At 52.6% G+C, this 19,273-nt stretch overlaps 1 protein-coding gene across 1 annotated transcript in view; it reads right to left on the bottom strand.

Annotated features, from left to right (window-relative positions):
* Nucleotides 1-12,081: 12,081 nt before the first annotated feature.
* The window catches only part of PTGIR (prostaglandin I2 (prostacyclin) receptor (IP)), a 42,253-nt gene continuing 35,061 nt past the window's right edge, over nucleotides 12,082-19,273 (bottom strand). Inside the window, exon 2 of the mRNA XM_015419677.1 lies at nucleotides 12,082-12,327. Within this exon, the coding sequence (XP_015275163.1) occupies nucleotides 12,082-12,327 (246 nt within the window). The remainder of the gene's footprint in view (nucleotides 12,328-19,273) is intronic.

The raw sequence follows: 19,273 nt of genomic DNA, 5'->3' as shown, positions 1-19,273 counted from the left end.
CCCCTTGGCCTGCGGAGGCCAGTTTGGAAGGCCTTTGGCCGTTCCAGCCGGATTTCCAGGTCACTTGCAGATGGCGCATCCGGCGGGTCGCAGGCTCGGTTTGGGGTCCCTTCTCAGTTTGTGCGTCTTGGAGGAGCGGCTGGACGGATGCCTGCCCCGGTGCAATCGACAGTCCCGTTCCCTGTGTGAAGGGGCCCCTCTTGAGCCACTCCATTCTGCTGCGACTCCGTTCCCTTGGCCAAAGCACCCTCCTAGCCACACTGAACCCGGGCTGAAGGTGCGTTGCCTGGGTACCGCGAGAAGGCCATAAGCAACACATGGAGATGAAAGGAGATTGTAAGCCGTTCTGAGGCTCCTTCGGTTAGTGAAGGGTAAGGGTATACATCCAATCTATTTTTCTGACATGTCTCAAATTAAATGTATCAGTTTACCCACAAGGATGTATGCTGTGTCTCTGGAAGAGTCCTCGCTCTCTCCCCTTAACTTTCCCCTAGAAGCCTCTTCTGAGATGGGAAACTCTACACTGCAGTTGCGATGGGTGTGACTGGATGGTGGAGTCACTGCTCCAGTGGCGTTCCCTGTGGAAGGCTGACTGTCGCAACTCTGCACGAGTCATTTCCCTTCCCCTTAAGGGGCACTCTCAGATCAGACTTGGGCATAGAACATAAGAGACGCCAATGTTGGGTCAGGCCAATGGCCCATCCAGTCCAACACTCTGGGTCACACAGCGGCCAAAAATACCAGGTGCCATCAGGAGGTCCAACAGTGGGGCCAGGACATTAGAAGCCCTCCCACTGTTGACCCCCCCCAGCACCAAGAAGACAGAGCATCCCTTGCCCCAGAGCCCCTATCTATACCTTGTGGCTAATAGCCACTGATGGACCTCTGCTCAGATTGTTCCTTGCATATTCTAAATAAAATTGGGGGGGGGATTAAATGCAAATACTTTTGGCTCCACATTATTGCGGTGTAGCAATTAGAACGTTAGGCAAGGACTTAGAGGGGCTTGGGTTCGGTCTCCGCTCTGCCACGGAGCCCATTGGGTGTCCTCGGTCTTCTTCTCACCCTCGCCTTCCTCAAAGCGATGCGCGGACGAAACAGAGGAGGGGCGGACAAGGCAGGTTGGCTCGAGCTCCTTTGAAGACGAGTGGGATAAGAACATAATGACTGAGGAGGGCCCCTCCTGTGAAAAATCGTGTTCCGCTTCTCCACTGTTTGGGGGAAGCCCGACGGAAGGGTTCACGGTGCCAGGTGTCTGTGACATCCCTCCCCTCCAAATAACGGCCGAAGAGTGAGCTCTCCCCTGAAATAAACACCTAGCACTTTGGAGCTAGTATCTCAGGGTTTTTTTTCAAAGCAACGTAAACCCTTAAAAGAACACTTTTCTCCTTTTCCACGCCGCCTCTGTGGCGTTCAAGGGCCAAGGAAGCAAGCGGGGACAGTCCCAGGAGGTATCGACATTCCTCCTTGGAATTGACGAGAGGCAGAGACGGGCGACTGTTTAGACAAAGTCCGCCAGGTCGATGCCTTGTTTGGGGTGTGTGCATAGTTTCCACTGTACCAGGTGCCTGGGCTCAAGTGCGCGCTCTTGGCTGAGTGTCGTGCCTGCCTTCTAGAGAAGGCGGGCTCCGTCATGCACCATGCGGGGGGGGGGGCAAATTGAGGTGCTAAAATGACTCAGGAGCGACTTGCACCGCGGTGCAGCGTTTCTGGCAAAGCGGTGCAGTGCTGCCAGGTGCTTTGCCTGACTCCTTCCTTGCCCCTGAAAGGTTCCCAGGCAGTTAAAGGGCTGTTTTGGCCCCAGGCTCCCTGCACCGCTGGTTCCGAGCTCTGCATGGATAACTGTTGACGCGTCCAAACCCACGGAGGGGCTCTCAAATTGCAACGGTTACATATTGAGTGTGGGTTCCTTTAAAAATTTCTGTCCTCTTTTGTCTCCTTGCCAAGGACCCAAAGCGGCTTACAAAGGAGTACGCATTTAGAGAGACAAGTCTCCACTGCCACCATTTTTAAAAATGGAAGTGTTTGCAGGTCCACTAGGCCAATTCCCCCAGGGCCAGGAGAGACAAGCACAGGGGGCCAGGAACGATTTGACTCACGTAAGGACATAGGAGAAGCCATGTTGGATCAGGCCAACGGCCCATCCGGTCCAACACTAGACACTAGAAGCCCTCCCACTGTTGACCCCTCCAAGCACCAAGAAGACAGAGTGTCACTTGCCCCAGACATAAGAGAAGCCATGTTGGATCAGGCCAATGGCCCATCCAGTCCAACACTCTGTGTCACACAGGGGCCAAAAATACCGGGTGCCATCAGGAGGTCCACCGGCGGGGCCAGAACTCCAGAAGCCCTCCTACTATTGCCCCCCCCCAAGCACCAAGAAGACAGAGCACCACTGCCCCAGACATAAGAACATAAGGGAAGCCAATGTTGGATCAGGCCAATGGCCCATCCAGTCCAACACTCTGCGTCACACAGGGGCCAAAACCCAGGGGCCATCTGGACGTCTCTGGCTATGCGCAGGTGTACATATCTGTAAGAGGGAAGGAAGCAGACACTCAGCCCAACTCTTGCTCAGCTCTGTTTGATCCTCACAAGAGCCCTGCAAGGTAGCTAGGCTGAAAGAGTACCTGGCCATAGTCACCCAGGGAGCCCTGTGGCAGTCAGGGTAAGCTTGGCTTGGACCTGTCGGGTAACTCCATTTTTCCAGTCACCCACTGACAGAAGGGGGCCACTCAGGCAGCCTCATAGCCAGAAATATTTGGCCGGGGGGCGGGGAGCAGGGAACTTAATTAGATCACCCAACAGCATGTGGGGTGGAGGTAGCGGCCTCCTCCCAGGGTGGAGGCAGACTCGTCCATGGCGGGGCTCTGCTCCCAAATGCCCCACCGTGGCAATGGGCCTGCCTCCAGGTGCCCTTGGACTCTCACCCCCGGCCTTGAAGGTCTGTCCTCTTGGTTTGGTGGCTACAGGTATCACATCTCTGACCTTTTTGCTATCGTGATGGACCTTTCCTCTAGGCATTTATTTATTTTAGTTTTTAAAAGCCATCTAGGTGGGTAGCTAACTGTGTGTATCGGTTGGTGAGAGCCAGTTTGGTGTAGCAGTTAAGTGGGCGGACTCTCATCTGGGAGAACCGGGTTTGATTCCCCACTCCCCCACTTGCAGCTGGTGGGTGACCTTGGGCAAGCCCTAGTTCTGTCCGAGCTGTCCTTGAAAGAGCAGTTCTCGAGAGAGCTCTCTCGGCCCCACCTGCTTCACAGGGTGTCTGTTGTGGGAAGGGGAAGGGAAAGGCGTTTGTGGTTCTTCTTCGTTCCAGGCCGTGTGCAGAAACAGTTCTTGTTCTCTGTGCTGCCCCTACTTGGTGACTGCCGGTCTGGGAAGCTCTGCCGCCCCTCCTTTTACCCGACCCATAACAGCAGAGCTGGTGCTTTTCTACAGGCCGCCGAATCATCCTTGTGGCCCCAGGAGGCGTCGAGGCCTCAGGAGGGCCGCGCCTTATCAGTCAGACCCACTCATATCCTTTCGAGTTCCATGCACCGATGCTAACCCATTAGCAAAGAGCCGAGTGCGGAACTGTGAAGCAGTAAACAGGAAATTGGGGGGCGGGGGGGGGGAGAAGATGCGAACTCTCCCACTTTTTCTGACTTGCCATGAAAGGCTTCTTTTTTAAAGGGGGGGGGGAGCCCTGTAATATTTGCAATGTCATTCCGCTGCCTGGATAGCTGGCTTGCGGGTTTCGCTGTCTGTTAAAGAGCAAAGTGATAACAGTTTCCGGAAGCTCCAGCGGATCGCCTTAATGGTTGTGAAAGTCTGGCTTTCTCTGGCAAAGGGGGGGGGATATCGATGGGGAGGGCCGAATCTCCTGGCCTTCTGCAGGGTCCCCTGGAGTTCCGCATGGAAGTTATGCTGATGGAGAATAGATTTATATTGGGTTTTTTCCGAAACGTGGCAATTCTATGCACCTTTCATGCTTACGCTTGGTGCTGTTGTTCCTGAGGGAGTCGCTAACACACGTAGGAGAAGTCGGGATGTTGCGCCGGAGGCATGGAGCAAGCCTGCATTTAAAAAGCGCGAGAGTTTTTTTTTTCCCGGGTCAGCCAATCGAATGCAGCGTCCTTTTCCCACCAGCACTCAGCCACCTGCTTCTGGGAAGACTACAGAGCAGGGTTTTAAAGCAGCCGCCCCCTCCCTTATCATTCATCTCCAGCGTCTGCTATTGGGGGGTAGATTGCACCTGGACATGGAAGTTCCATTTATTTTGCACGGCATCGATTACCTGCTGTAGCCATCCTACCACAAATGTGTTTTCCCTTTCCCCTGCGGTCCAAGACGCCGGGCCACTTCTGATTTCCTTGGGCTTTCCGAATCTTCTCGGATTATGTTTTTGTTTGCAGTGAGGATTAGAACTCGCGGAGAAAGAGGAGGGCAGCCGTTGTGTAGCCGCTGGGTGTTTTCCTGGGCCAAAGTGCATGTGAATCGGCTGATGTCGACAGGGCCTCTTGGGCAATCGCCGGAGCTCTCCACCCACTGAGTCTGTTTCCGCCATCCATGCCTGGAGTCCCAGGTTATTGCAAGCGGGCAAAATCGCATTTCCCCAAACTGTGTCAGTATTTGACCCCCGTGGCCCTGCAGATGGCAGGAAATGCCTGCTCTCTCTCTCTCTCTTGAGTTCCCCCGTTTCAGGGCGTGCAGGGCGGGCCGCGGTCCAAGGAAGTGAACAGGTGCGGCCAAGACAATTGTGTGTGTCGCATTCCTTCTCATGTGTTCTGGGTGTGCAGAGTCCAAAGTAGGCAGCAGCCTGAGTCTCCTTGGGAATTGGCCGGAGCTACAGTGTGACTCCGGAATCAGTGGGAAAGCAAGAGCTGGCAAAGTCCTGAGTTCGAGTCCCCAGCTTCCTGTATCTGTTTTTCTGAGCTGTTTTTCTGAGCACTTAGATTTCGAAGAAGAAAAGAGATTGGATTGATATCCCGCTTGTCACTCGGGAGTCTCAGAGCGGCTTATCATCTCCTTTCCCTTCCCCTCCCCACGACAGACACCCTGTGAGGTAGGTGGGGTCCTCTTGAGAGGACAGCTCTGAGAGACCTTGTGACTGACCCCAGGTCACACCAGCAGGTGCATGTGAAGGAGTGGGGAATCAAACCCGGTTCTCCCAGATCAGAGTCCTTGCTCTTAACCACTACACCAAACTGAAGAGGAGCTGGCACACAGTTTTAATATTTTTTTTAAAAAAACAAATCAATATAAGGACAGCACTTCAGTTTTGAGTGGAGTGAAGGGCAGTGTTCCCTCTAAGCTGAGTTAGTGTGAGCTAGCTCAGTTTTTTAACCTCCAGCTCAAACATTTTTGTCCTAGCTCAGGAAGTATGGCTCCAGAGCAAACTAGTTTATGTTGTAGCCAAATTGCTTGCTTACAAATTTAATGCCAGGAGCTCACAAAGTAGATTTTTTGCTCACAAGACTCCACAGCTTAGAGGGAACATTGGTGAAGGGTGGAGTCTTAAAGCACAAAATGGCAACTCCCACCTCCTCCCGTCTTTACATCCTCTCATTCAGAGGATGAAGCCGTGGCTCCCTTGAACTCTGGCCTGTTTCTTCACAGGCCTGCCTTTAATGTCAAAGGGACACAGCACGGTGGGCCTGTGTGTTGCTTAGCAACCACTTCATCCTCCCTGCGGCCTAGCAGAGAGAGCGCTGTTGCTTAGCAACCTCCGGGGCCTTATTGTCGGAGCCTGAACAACGCACCCTCTTGTTGTCCAGCAAGAGCCATACTTAGTGTCCAGAGAATCACAACCTTCTGATCAGGCAGGGCCCCAGGCCACCCTGGGATGGCCGCCTGGCCCCTTACCTTGGGTGCCAACCTCCAGGAGTAGCCTGAAGATCTCCCAGAATTACAGCCGGTTTCCAGACTGTATCACTTCCCCTGAAGAAAAATGGCTGCCTTGGAGGTTGGACTCTATGGGATTATAACCCACCGAGGTCCCTCCCCTCCCCAAACCCCGCCCTCCTCAGGCTCCACCCCCAAAATCTCCAGGAATTTCCTAACCTAACGCTGGTAACCTTGCTCCCTAATCCCCATACATCAGTTTCCAAATAAAGTGCGCAAATCGAGTCATTTTATGCAAAAGAAGGAAGCACACATTATCATCATCATCATTATTATTGTTATTATTATTATGGCTTTTTTGTAGAAAAAGTCCAGCAGGGACTCATTAACATAATAGGCCACACCCAGCAGCAGAAACTCATTAGCATATTAGACCACACCCCTGACTGCACCACTCATTAGCATATTAGGCCACACCCCCATGTTACCAGAAGTGTGCTCATCCAGCCACACCCACCTTTTGCTTCTTATTCTGTTGACTTTGTTGTCAAAACCCAGGGCCTTTTTTTGTTTCAGGAACTCCTTTGCATGTTAGGCCACACACCCCTAATGTAGCCAATCCTAATGAGTTTAGTGTGGCTGTTGGGTGTGGCCTATTATGCTAATGAGTTCCTGCTGGGCTTTTTCTACAGAAAGTGCCCAGGTTGCCTGTGATTTGCTTTTTCACTTTTCCCCTGAGCTATACGGGTGTCCCGAAGGTAGAGACCCTAAACCCCCTTTTCACCTGGGGCAAGTTGTGTGTGGGAGGGCAGGAACATGCAGCGTTGGGGTGGGGGGGTGTTCTGGCCCCACGCCTGGAATGGCAACTCCAAATGTTTAGACAGGAGGGGGATTATTCTTTGACGGAGGGAGGGCTCTGGGGACGGAGGCATCAAAAGGAACGTACAGGGGATTAGTCGGCAACGGAAATATTTATTCTGAGCTTCTGGAGTCTGTTGCCTGGATTAGTATTTTTCTTGGGGGGGGGGGGACAGGCCACGACCTGCAGGTGCTTGAATGGGGGAACGGATGAAGTAATGTGAATTCCTGCCGGCTTATAGAGGAGTTCAGGAGTCGCTCTCCCCCCCCCCCAGTACAGGAATTAAAGTCCAGACCCCACCCTTTGACTGTCTGAGGCAAGAGCCAGTTTGGTGTAGTGGTTAGGAGCGCGGACTCTAACCGGGGAGAACCGGGTTTGATTCCCCGCTCCTCCGCATGCAGCTGCTGGTGTGGCCTTGGGTCAGTCACAAGTTCTCTCGGAGCCATTCTCTCACGAGCAGTTCTTGAAAGAGCTCTCTCAGCCCCACCCACCTCACAGGGTGTCTGTTGTGGGGAAGGGGAAGGAGATTGTGAGCCGCTCTGAGACTCCTTTCGGTAGAAGAAGAAGGGATTGGATTTATACCCCACCCTTCACTACCCAAGGGAGTCTCAGAGCGGCTTACAAACTCCTTTCCCCTCCCCTCCCCACAACAGGCACCCTGTGAGGTAGGCGACGCTGAGAGAGCTCTTGACAGAAACGGCTCTCTTTCAAGGACAGCTCTTATCAGAACTACGGCTTGCCCAAGGTCATCCAGCAGCTGCAAGTGGCGGAGTGGGGGATCAAACCCGGTTGTCCCAGATTAGAGTCCGTGCACTTAACCACGACACCAAACTGGGTAGTGAAGGGCGGGGTATAAATCCAATCTCTTCTTCTTCAAGCCCCCACCTCCCCAATGTCCCATGTATTTTCAAGCTTACTTGCAGAAAATACAAGGCCAATATTAAGGCTGTAGAGAGACAGCAGTTTTCTTGGGGAGTTGAAACGAGAGATGAAAAACGGATTGTTTGGTTGTGGGTGCTTTCATCCTGGTGTTATCTCTGGCTAAATAAAGCGGGGGTGGGTGGGTTGTATTGTTGTGAAAAGCTGCCAGAGGTCACAAGGAGACTGAAGAGATGTATTGGGGGGGGGGGTCTGTCTGCCCCTTTTGGTCCACTTTGGTTCCAGCGCCTAAGATTTCTGGGATGCCTTTTAGCATGTTTTTGTCCTGCTCTTCCTCCAAAGGAGCCCAGAGCAAAAATCTCACCTCTGCCATCTCCTGAGCAACCCTAAAGGGTAGGCTCAAACCAGAGACTCAAGGTTGAAGTTCATGGTAGAGTGGAGTTTTGAACCTGCATTTCCCCTAGTCTTACCCTGACATATCAACCGCGTCACCACATCGGCTTCTGGCAGCAGTCTGGCACGTAAGGACATAAGAAGAGCCTTGTTGGATCAGACCAGTGAAGGTCCATCTAGTCCAGTGTCCCGTCTCACACAGGGGCCAGCCAGTTCCTCTGGAGGGCCAGCAGCAGGGCATGGAGGCCGAGGCCTTCGTAAGAACCTCAGAAGAGCCCTGCTGGGTCAGACCAGTGAGGGTCCATCTAGTCCAGCATCCTGTCTCACACGGGCCAGCCAGTTCCTCTGGTCCCATCTAGTCCAGTGGTCCCATCTAGTCCCACCTAGTCCAGCGTCCTGTCTCACAGAGTGGCCGACCAGTTTCTCTGGAGAGCTAAAAACAGGGCATGGAGGCTGAGGCCTTCCCCTGAGAAGAACATCAGAAGAGCCCTGCTGGATCAGACCAGCAGTCCACCTAGTCCAGCATCCTGTCTCACACAGGGGCCAACCAGTTCCTCTAGAGGGCCAACAACAGGGCAGAGAGGCTGAGGCCTTCATAAGAACATCAGAAGAGCCTTGCTGGGTCAGACCAGTGGCCATTCTAGTCCAGCATCCCGTCCCACACAGTGGCTAGCCAGTTCCTCTGGAGGGCCAGCAACAGGGCAGAGAGGCCGAGGCCTTCCCCGATAAGAACTTGTTGGATCAGACCAGTGAGGGTTCATCTTGTCCAGCATCCTGTCTCACACAGGGGCCAGCCAGTTCCTCCATACGGCCAACAACAGGGCAGAGAGGCCGAGGCCTTCCCCTGATGTTGCCTCCTGGCTCTGGGATTCAGAGGCTTCGTGCCTCTGGATGTGGAGGTTTCCCTCAGTCACCATGGCTCGAAGCCATTGATAGACTTCTCCTCCATTAATCTACTTAATCCCCTTTTAAAGCTGTTTATTCCTGTGGTCATCACTGCATCCTCTGGCAGCAAATACCCCCTTTGAATCACTCTCTGTGTAAAGTAGCATTTCCTTTTGTCCATCCTGAACCTCCTGCCCGTCAGCTTCATCAGATGCCCTCGAGCTCCAGTATTTTGGGAGAGGAAGAAAAATCCTTTGTCAACTCCCTCCACCCCTGCATGATTTTATAAACCTCTCTCATGTGTGCCCCCCCCCCCCAGTTGTCTCTTTTCTAAACTGAAAAGTCCCGGAATCTTCAGCCTTTCCTCCTAGGAAAGGGACCCCGAGTTTGCCTCCAGAAAGTCCGTCCTTCGCATCTCCAGTTGGAGAGTCGGGGCTCTCAGAATGACCTTTCCTGGCGTGAGAGTCATCGCTAGCCTCAGCCCTCTCCGCCGGACTCCGTATACAGCCACTCCAAATATGCATGCATGGATCACGTTCCGTCTGGCGCTAAGTCAAGAGTCAACAGCGCCTTCTGGATGTGATTCAACGCACAGGCTGTGCATATCGATGTTACACGTTGTTTGTTATCTGTTAATCTAGAGCAGGGCTCTTTTTGTAGAAAAAGCCCAGCAGGAACTCATTAGCATAATAGGCCACACCCAACAGCAGAAACTCATTAGCCTATTAGGCCACACCCCTGACAGCACAGCTCATTAGCACATTAGGCCGCACCCCCATGTTACCAGAAGTGTGGTCATCCAGCCACACCCACCTTTTGCTTCTTATTCTGTTGACCTTGTTTGTTGTCAAAACCCAGGGCCTTTTTTTGTAGCAGGAACTCCTTTGCATGTTAGGCCACACACCCCTAATGTAGCCAATCCGAATGAGTTTCTGCTGTTGGGTGTGGCCTATTATGCTAATGAGTTCCTGCTGGGCGTGGCCAACTTGGGAGCCAGCTGGAACTCCGTTCCTGTGTGTTCCTGCCCAAAAATAGCCCTGATCTAGAGTCTTATATTTTAATAAAGTATATAATAGGGAAAAATATATATATTCATGCATGCAAAGACTTTTCATTGGATGCCCTTGAGTTCTAATATTTTGGGAGAGGGAGGAAAAGTTCTCTCTGTTCAACTCTCTCCATCACACGCATAATTTTATAAACCTACATCAGGTTCCCCATTTAGCCTCTTTTCTAAACTGACAGGTTCCAGACTCTTCAGCTTTTCTGTATTCTTGGCCTGGTCCAACATGGCTTCTCTTCTGTTCTTATGTCTGGGGCAGTGATGCTCTGTATTCTTGGTGTTTGTGGGGGCAACAGTGGGAGAGCTTCTGGAGTTCTGACCTTGCTGGTGGACCTCCTGGTGGCACCTGGGTTTTGGCCACTGTGTGACACAAAGCGTTGGACTGGATGGGCCATTGGCCTGATTCCAACATGGCTTCTCTTGTGTTCTTATAGGGACAGTGCTCCAACCCACTCATCATCTTGGTCGCCCTCCTCTGTCGTTTCCCCAGCTCTGCAGTGTCTTTCTTGAGATGCAGCAGCCACCAGAACTGCACACGGCATTCCAAATGAGGCCGCACCATAGAGCTATACAGGGGCATCACAATATTGGTCGTTTTATTTTCAGTCCCTTTCCTAACGATCCCGGTCAAAAAAGGCAAGAAATACACACAACCTGGGCTAGGAGGACCCATATATTTGGTGTTAGGAGTAACAGACACCCAGATAAATTTGAAACAAACTCATCCTTTATTTTATTTTTTACAGTTTCGACCAGGGGTCATTTTGTAGCAAAAGAGGTGCAGGAGCTTATTAGCATAAATTATTAGCATAATTTATTTGCATATGCCACATCCCCTGACATCACTGGAAGTGTGTCAGAAGGCAATACCCACCGCTCAGGCTCCACTGGACTGTTTTGGATTGCTAGCTATTGAGGGAGGGACGTGCAGATTTGCCCTCACAGAGGAGGGAGAGCTTTTACCTGAATAAAACTTGGCCTTAAAAGTGCCAGCCACAGGTCTTTTTTGGGATGTTTATGTATGGGGGGGGGGGAACGTGCCGATCTGCCCTCACAGAGGAGGGAGAGCTTGTAACTGAAGGCAGGCAGGGTGGGGGGAGGCTCTGCAATTTACCTGGCTGCTTCTTGCTCCTCGTGGCCCGACTGAGGGCTGCTGGGAACAGGGGGCGGGGCTTGTTGCATGTGCCCGCCCCCTGGGCTCCTTACTGCCGGAGCTCCGCTCCTGTGCGCTCCCGCAGGAAATGACCCCTGGTTTCGACTATTCACAGTCACGTTTCAAAAACCCGTTAAACCCCGTGCTTTGGAAGCAGACAGGCACCAAAAGCACGGGAGAACCCCACGCTGTCTTTAACCACTCGCCTTTTTGATACCTTGATGTACAGAACAGCACCAGTCTCCCAGAATTGTAACTGTCTCTGGACAGCAAAGATCAGTTCCCCAGGAGAAAATGGCTTCTTTGGAGGGTGGGCTTTCTGGCACCTGCTGGGGTCCCTGCCCTCCCAGGCGCCAACCCCAAATCTCCAGGGATTTCCCAACCTGCAGCTGTCAACCCTTAGTGCAGGCAGGATGGTGCCTTCACAGCTACAGTGGTAAGCAATGTTCCCTCTAAGCTGTGGAGTCTTGTGAGCAAAAACTCTACTCCGTGAGCTCCTGGCCTTAAAGTTGCGAGCAAACTGTTTGGCTACTGCATAAATCAGTTTGCTCTGGCGCCCTCCTTCCTGAGCAAAGACAAAAATCTGTGAGCTGGAGGCTAAAAAACTGTGAGCCAGCTCACACTGACTCAGCTTAGAGGGAACACTGGTGGCAAGTGCATCGATAGTCCCCGTGCCTTCACAGCTTCTCCGTCTCTCCCCTTCACAGGGGATCTGGAGGTTCCTTTGACTCCCGGCTTCCCGTCTCCTTTCCTCGTCTGGAGACGGGACACCAAACAGTGCGTTCCCACCCTACCAGAGATGCTGCCCCCGGAGGGTGACCCGAAAGCCCTCCCCGATCTCCCACCTCTTCCATCGACAAGCTGGTCCGTGCCCCAGGCTTCGGAGAAGCCCGACGAATCCGGCATCCTTCTTGAGAAGGTGGTTTCTCCTCGTCTCCGTCCGCGGAGAGCGGGGAGAGCGGCCCAAGCTGTCCCCCGCCAGGGCACTGCTGTCCCGGCGGCCGAGGGTGACTTCCGCTGCCATCAGACGCCGTTGTCGTGGAAAGAGAGGCCTTGCATCCCCACCTTGTCCGAGGCCTTCCGCTTCCCGGGCAAAGAGAGCCAGCCCAGGCGGCAGCAGAAGAAGTCCCTGATGCTGCGGAAGACGGAGTTGCGGAAGATGATGAAGAGCCAGGGGTCCACGATGGGGTTGAGGGCGCTGAGGCGGAAGGCCAGCATGGCCTGGCTCTCCTGGCCGTCGGGGGAGATGCCGCCGATGTAGGCTCGGACCTGCGTGGGGGAAGCGAGAAAGAAAGAGGGGCGGGTGAAGAGGCTTTCCCGACTTGCGGCCAGGTTCACCCGCTCCCTGACAAACCTCCCCGACAGCTGCTGTCATCTCCCTGTCAGAACCCACAGCCAACAACGAAGTACACGCATTCAGGAACGGTTATACTTTTATTGCAAAGCTATAGATGCAGTAACATAGGCACTGTTAAGAATGGCGGCGGCCCCTTGGGCATAACAGGATATAGGGTATTCGTATGCACACACCCCCCCACAGCACTGGCCAATTAGGCACCCTCCCGCGCGCGGGATAAGGCTTAAAGACCGTTAGGTAGCTGAAGCTGAGAACGAACACTCTCCCACGGCACCTAGGGAAAACCCAGACACCACAACACCCTCCTGCACATCTGTATAGATAAGCGTTTCGGCGCCCAGCAGAGAAAGCACAGAAAGGAATGGAGTAGCAATTAACCTGAAAGGAAAGCAATAGCAATTAACCAGATACAGACCAAACTCCCCAACCTTCATGGCAGCATAGCTGACACTCCCGTGGCCCTGAGATTAGGTGGGCGCCAATCTGGGACAGGGCCTTCTCCGTGGTGGCACCAAAACTTCTGAACTCTTTTCCCCAGGGAGACACGCCTGTTCCTGTCTTCCGCTAGCAAGTGGACACTTTTGGTTATGTCCGGTGTACCCTTCGGAATCCCTCCGTCCTGCCCGGTGTTGTTTTTATGGTTTTGTACGTGTATTTTACCTAAGGTTTTAATGGTGTCTGCTTACTTGGTTCTAATGGTTTTAGCGATGCGTGTCTATCGTGTACGTTTCTAATCTGCCAGCCAGCTTTTAGCCAGCGCCCACATTTCTGGGCTGCCGGATTGCTGCAGTCTGTTTTTCTGGTCGGGCCCCTGAAGTCAGCCACGCTCCGTTAAAGTACCCATCCTGGAGTCCAAAGCACCAGTCAATTCCAAGGGCTGCTATGGCCATATTTATTTTAGTGGGGGAAGTGGGGAAGAATGTGTAGTTACTCTGGAGCGTGGAGACCAGTGTTCCCTCTAAGCTGAGTTAGTGTGAGCTAGCTCACAGTTTTTTAGCCTCCAGCTCACAGATTCTTGTCTTAGCTCAGGAAGGAGGGCTCCAGAGCAAACTAATTTATGCAGCAGCCCAATCACTCGCTCACAGCTTTAATGCCAGTAGCTCACAAAGTATAATTTTTGCTCACAAGACTCCACAGCTTAGAGGGAACATGGAGACGTATGCAGTTCAACAAAGATAAACGCACAGTATTACATCTGGGCCACAAAAATGTCAAGCCCAAATACTGGATGGGGGATACGTTTCTGGGGAGCAGTGTATGCGAAAGAGATTGTGGGGTAAGGGTGGACTGTAAACTAAATATGAGCAGTCAGTGTGATGCGGTGGCCAAAAAGGCAGATTCAGTCTTGGGTTTTATTAAAAGGGCCACAGCACCGAAATCGCTGGAGGTCGTCGCCCCTCTGTAGACTGCCTTGGTCAGGCCTCGCTTCAAAAAGGAGGTGGGCAAAATCGAGAGGGTGCAGAAGAGAGTGACGAGGATGATCGGGGGTCTGGAGACCGAGCCCTACAAGGAAAGGCTGAGGGCCCTGGGAAGGTTTAGTTTGGAGAAGAGGAGACTGAGGGGGACATGATTGCTCTCTTTAAATATCTGAAAGGCTGTCATTTGGAGGAGGGCAAGGAGCTGTTCCAGTTGGCAGCAGAGGAGAGGACCCGAAGCGACGGGTTTAAATTACACGCGGAAAGGCATCGGCTGGATATCAGGAAAAACCTTTTCACAGAGTGGTTCCAAGGTAGAATCAGCTGCCGGGGGAGGTGGTTTTAGCTCCCCTTCACTGACAGCTTTCAAGAAGAGGCTGGACGAATATTTGTCAGAGACGCTTCAGGCTGGTCCTGCATTGGGCAGGGGGTGGGACTAGACGGTCTCTGTATGGCCCCTTCCAACTCTATGGTTCTTAGGAAGGCTATTGCCAGATACTTTTGATATACACAACAGGGTTTGGATGCATGCTGTGGGAATGAGCACCGAAAAAGACTGGAGAAACACAACCCCCTTGGTTTCCAGTCTGGGGATATCCCAGCAGCAGCAGCGTGTCCCCCGAAAGTGGCACATCATGGTATACGGTGCAGGCCATGAAGTGTGGCACATGCTATAAACGTATGCGCGTAATTGCCGGCAAGTGGCAACCAACTTACGGTGATCCCAGCAGGGGGTTTTCAAGGCAAGGGAGAAGCTACAGGGGTCATTTCGTAGGAAAAGAGGTGCAGGAGCTCATTAGCATAACTCATTAGCATAACTTATTTGCATATGCCACACACCCTGACATCACCGGAAGTGTATCAGAAGGCAACGCCCACCACTCAGGCTCCACTGGACTGTTTTGGATTGCTAGCTATTGGGGTGGGGGGACGTGCAGATCTGTCCTCTCAGAGGAGGGAGAGCTTGTACCTGAATAAAACTTGGTCTTAAAGGTGCCACTGGACTGTTTTGGATTGCTAGTTATGGGAGGGGACGTGCAGATCTGCCCTCACAGAGGGGGGAGAGCTTGTACCTGAAGGCAGGCGGGGGGGGGGGGTGGCTCTGCAACTTCCCTGGCTGCTTCTTGCTCTGACTGAAGGCTGCTGGGAGTAGGGGGCGGGGCTTGTTGCATGTGCCCACCTCCTAGGCTCTTTACTGCCGGAGCTCCGCTCCGGTGCGCTCCTGCAGGAAATGACCCCTGGAGAAGCCATTGCCTTCCCCTGCAGAGCCTACTTTGGTCGTCTGCCATCCACGTGCCAAACCTGCTCAGCTTCTGAGGTGTGGTGAGATCGGGGCACTGCCATGCTGCCTTCCCTCCCCACTTATAAACTTAGTCATCATGTGTTGGGACACTGACTGGGGGAGCCCAGGCCAGCCAGATCTCAGAAGCTAAGCAGGCTCGGCCCTGGTTAGTATTTGGGTGGGAGACCACCAAGGAAGTCCAAGGTTGCTATGCAGAGGCAGGCAATGGCAAACCACCTCTGCTTGTCTCTGCCCTGACCCGGATGGCCCAGACTGGCCTGATCTAGTCAGACCTCAGAAGCTAAGCAGGGTCAGCCCTGGTTAGTATTTGGGTGGGAGACCACCAAGGGAAGTCCAGGGTTGCTATGCAGAGGCAGGCAATGGCAAACCACCTCTGCTTGTCTCTCCCCTGACCCGGATGGCCCAGACTGGCCTGATCTAGTCAGACCTCAGAAGCTAAGCAGGGTCAGCCCTGGTTAGTATTTGGGTGGGAGACCACCAAGGGAAGTCCAGGGTTGCTATGCAGAGGCAGGCAATGGCAAACCACCTCTGCTTGTCTCTCCCCTGACCCGGATGGCCCAGACTGGCCTGATCTTGTCAGACCTCAGAAGCTAAGCAGGGTCGGCCCTGGTTAGTATTTGGATGGGAGACCACCAAGGGAAGTCCAGGGTTGCTACGCAGAGGCAGGCAAAGGCACCCCACCCCGGCTCCTCTCGTGCCTTGAAAACTCTTCCTGCTTGCTGGCCCAGACGTCGGGCATGCCAGGGGGATGGGCCTTTTCACTCAGAACGGGTCCACCTCTGAGTCAGGCTTGTGCAACTGTTCTGAGAGGGACCATGCGACCGAAACTCAGGAGACGCTTCCTCCTCCAGAAAACTGACTGTTGAAGTCAGACTTCCTCATCGAGAGGGCTTGCGGCTCTGGCTCTCCGTTGGGCATCTCCGGCGTGCCCCGCCACACACGCACCCCTCCCGTTGGCCGATCCTTTTGCTGCCTCCAAACCGCACCCCACTGACCCAGAGTAAGGAGAGGACAAGGGCTTGCACTCGAGGACCGCGGACCACCCTCAAACTTTATCTGGTCCGATGAGGCCGCCTTCAGAGCCTGCCGATGTGGTGTGATGATAGATTTTTGCCTGGGATTTCATCTGTCCTAAACGTGTACTCCGAAAATCGGAAGATTGTGTTTCTGTTGGCAGATAATGGCCCCGGCCACGCGTGCCAGAAAACGTGGAGGGGGAGGTGTGGCTATTCACGCCGTCTCATTCTGATCCGCCATTATGCGATCAGACGCGACGGCGACACCCCAGGGTTTCGTCCTTCGGCACACGCCGGCGCGATCACACCGAACGAGTCCTTCTGCAGCCCGTGGCAAACCATTTGCTAGTAGATCTTTGCAGGTACTTTTTAACTGCGCCTCTTCAGTGGCACGCCACGGTTGGCCATGGGTGCGCTACGCTTGCCAGATGTTGCGGTGTGATTGCGCCCCGAAAATCCGCCCAGCATTCGTGCCTTTTGTGCGGCAAATCCTCCGTGTGACCGGGGCCAATGATTCTTATGTATCTTTTACAGAGCTTCTCCGTTTGCCTTTGCAGATGAGAAGATTAGAGCTAGGGTGGTATTGAATTTCTGGTTGCATCAGTCTGATCTTAACGTTTTACTTGTTACTGTTTTGTAAAATTTGTAATGGCCAATGACTAAATACCACCACTACTTCTACCACCACTACTTCTACCACCACTAACACCACTAGTGCATAATATAGATTCATGTGGGTAGCCGTGTTGGGTCTGAAGCAACAAAACAAAGTCTGAGTCCAGTGGCACCTTTAAGACCAACGAAGTTTCATTCTGGATGTGCACACACACGAAAGCTTCCACCCGGAATTAAACTTCTTTGGTCTCAAAGGTGCCACTGGATAGAAATTTGTGCATAATGTAAAAGGTAAAGGTAAAGGTTCCCTTGCTCGAAAGCCAGTCGAGTCCGACTCTAGAGTTGCGGTGCTCATCTCCGTTTCAAAGCCGAAGAGCCAGCGCTGTCTGAAGACGTTTCCGTGGTCATGTGGCCGGCATGAATAATCACCAAGGCGCACGGAACGCTGTGACCTTCCCACCGAAGTGGTACCTATTTATCTACTTGCAATTTCTTGCTTTCGAACTGCTAGGTTGGCAGGAGCTGGAACTAGAGACGGGAGCTCGCTCTGTCATGGGGCACATTTGGGTCTCGGACTGCTGAACGACCGACCTTCCACAGTCTGCAGTTCAGCGTCTTAACCACTTGAGCCACTGCAGCTCCAATGTACTAAGCTGAATTCTACCCCCAAAGGGGCCTCGCACCTCAGCCATTAGCCGACAAACCTCACAACTTTCTGCGGGCACAGTCCTGCCAGAAATCATCCCGCCATTTATCACTCCAAGGCTAATCAGATTGCGCGGTGATTACCGGCAACATAATAATGTCACAGCACGAATGTTGAGGCCGACGGCTCCCAGCTTCGGAAAGCAGGCCTCGGCGTTGCGGGCGTGAGGAGATCCAGACACTGGCCTGGGAGGCGTGATGGGAGAGATGCAGATTGACCTGATTACATCTTTGAGCGGGGTAGGTGTCCGAGGAGAACAATTGAGCCCAGGTCTGCTACCGGATTCAAGTTCTTTCTTTCCTCCTCTTATTTTGGCAGATCTATTGACAATGTGAGCCAGATCCTACGGTTGCCAGCTCCGGGCTTGGAAATTCCTGGAGACCTTGGCAGTCGGCCATGCTCCCTCTAAGCTGTGGGGTCTTGTGAGCAAAAATCCTACTTTGTGGGCTCCTGGCAGTAAAGTTGTGAGTTTCAAACCTGCCGTGATTCCCGATACGGTTTATAAGATTATGCATGGGAAAGAGCAGGTAAAGAAAGAGGTACTTTTCTCCCTTTCTCACAATACAAGAACTCGTGGGCACTCCATGAAACTGCAGAGCGGTCGGGTTAGCACGGATAAAAGGAAGTACTTCTTCACCCAAAGAGGGATTAACACATGGAATTCACTGCCACAGGAAGTGGTGGGTGCTACAAGCATGGACGGCTTCCAAAGGGAATTAGATAAGCATATGGAGCATAGGTCCATCAGTGGATATTAGCCACAAGGTATAGCTAGGGGCTCTGGGGCAAGTGATGCTCTGTCTTCTTGGTGCTTGGGGGGGGGTCAACAGTGGGAGGGCTTCTAATGTCCTGGCCCCACTGCTGGACCTCCTGATGGCACTGGTATTGCTGGCCACTGTGTGACACAGAGGGTTGGACTGGATGGGCCTTTGGCCTGATCCAACATGGGCGTCTCTTATGTTCTTATGTTCTTATGATACAGAAAGCATTGAAATCATAACTCTGTGAGGAAGCAAAAAAAGTAATTCTTTTTGCCTTCACAACATCTCAGTCGCCAGGCATCTTTGGAGGGAAGCCATGAGAGGTAAACGAGTTTCAAACCAGTTTAAATTTATATCGCAGATTGTGTACTGCAGAGTGAAAGAAATCATATGTCCAGACTGCACGCAAAAAGATTTGGGCCCGAGCCTAAACAGATGTTTCTAAAAGGGCTGCCAGCCAATTAAAAGTTGTCAAAACATCCGTCTTTTAAAATCGGATGCTTCCGTGGGATTCGGATGGGCCGTTTAACCAAAAGGTGTGCCTTTCTCTGAATGTGAGAGGAACTTTTAGTTTGGGGGACCAAGAGAAGCATATAGGATTGGCGTGAGGAGCAAGTAGCGCCTATAAGTTTCCCACTGGTATCGTCCCAACCCAGTGTCATTTGCGTTGTTTTAAACCTGAGACTGGCATTAATCCAAATTCTCTGCTTGATCTCAGATTCCATGTACAACAGCCTGTGTGTGTGTGTGTGTGCGTGCGAAAGAGATAGTTTCTTGTGTGAGGCGAAGAATCCTTTGCAGTGTTCCCTCTAAGCTTAGTCTGAGCCAGCTCACAGTTTTTTTAGCCTCCGGCTCATGCATTTTCGTCTCCGCTCAGGAAGGAGGGCTCCGGAGCAAAGTAACGTATGCAGCAGCCAAACCGCTCGCTCACAACTTTAATGCCAGGAGCTCACAAAGTAGCATTTTTGCTCACAAGACTCCACAGCTTAGAGGAAGCATTGCTTCCACTGGGGGGGGGGGGTTTCCTTTACATACAGGTAAG

The sequence above is a fragment of the Gekko japonicus genome, unplaced genomic scaffold (assembly GCF_001447785.1).
Source record: "Gekko japonicus isolate JY-2015 unplaced genomic scaffold, Gekko_japonicus_V1.1 scaffold1436, whole genome shotgun sequence".
In the NCBI taxonomy this organism is placed as follows: domain Eukaryota; kingdom Metazoa; phylum Chordata; class Lepidosauria; order Squamata; family Gekkonidae; genus Gekko; species Gekko japonicus.
This window is presented reverse-complemented; position numbering and strand designations above follow the sequence as displayed.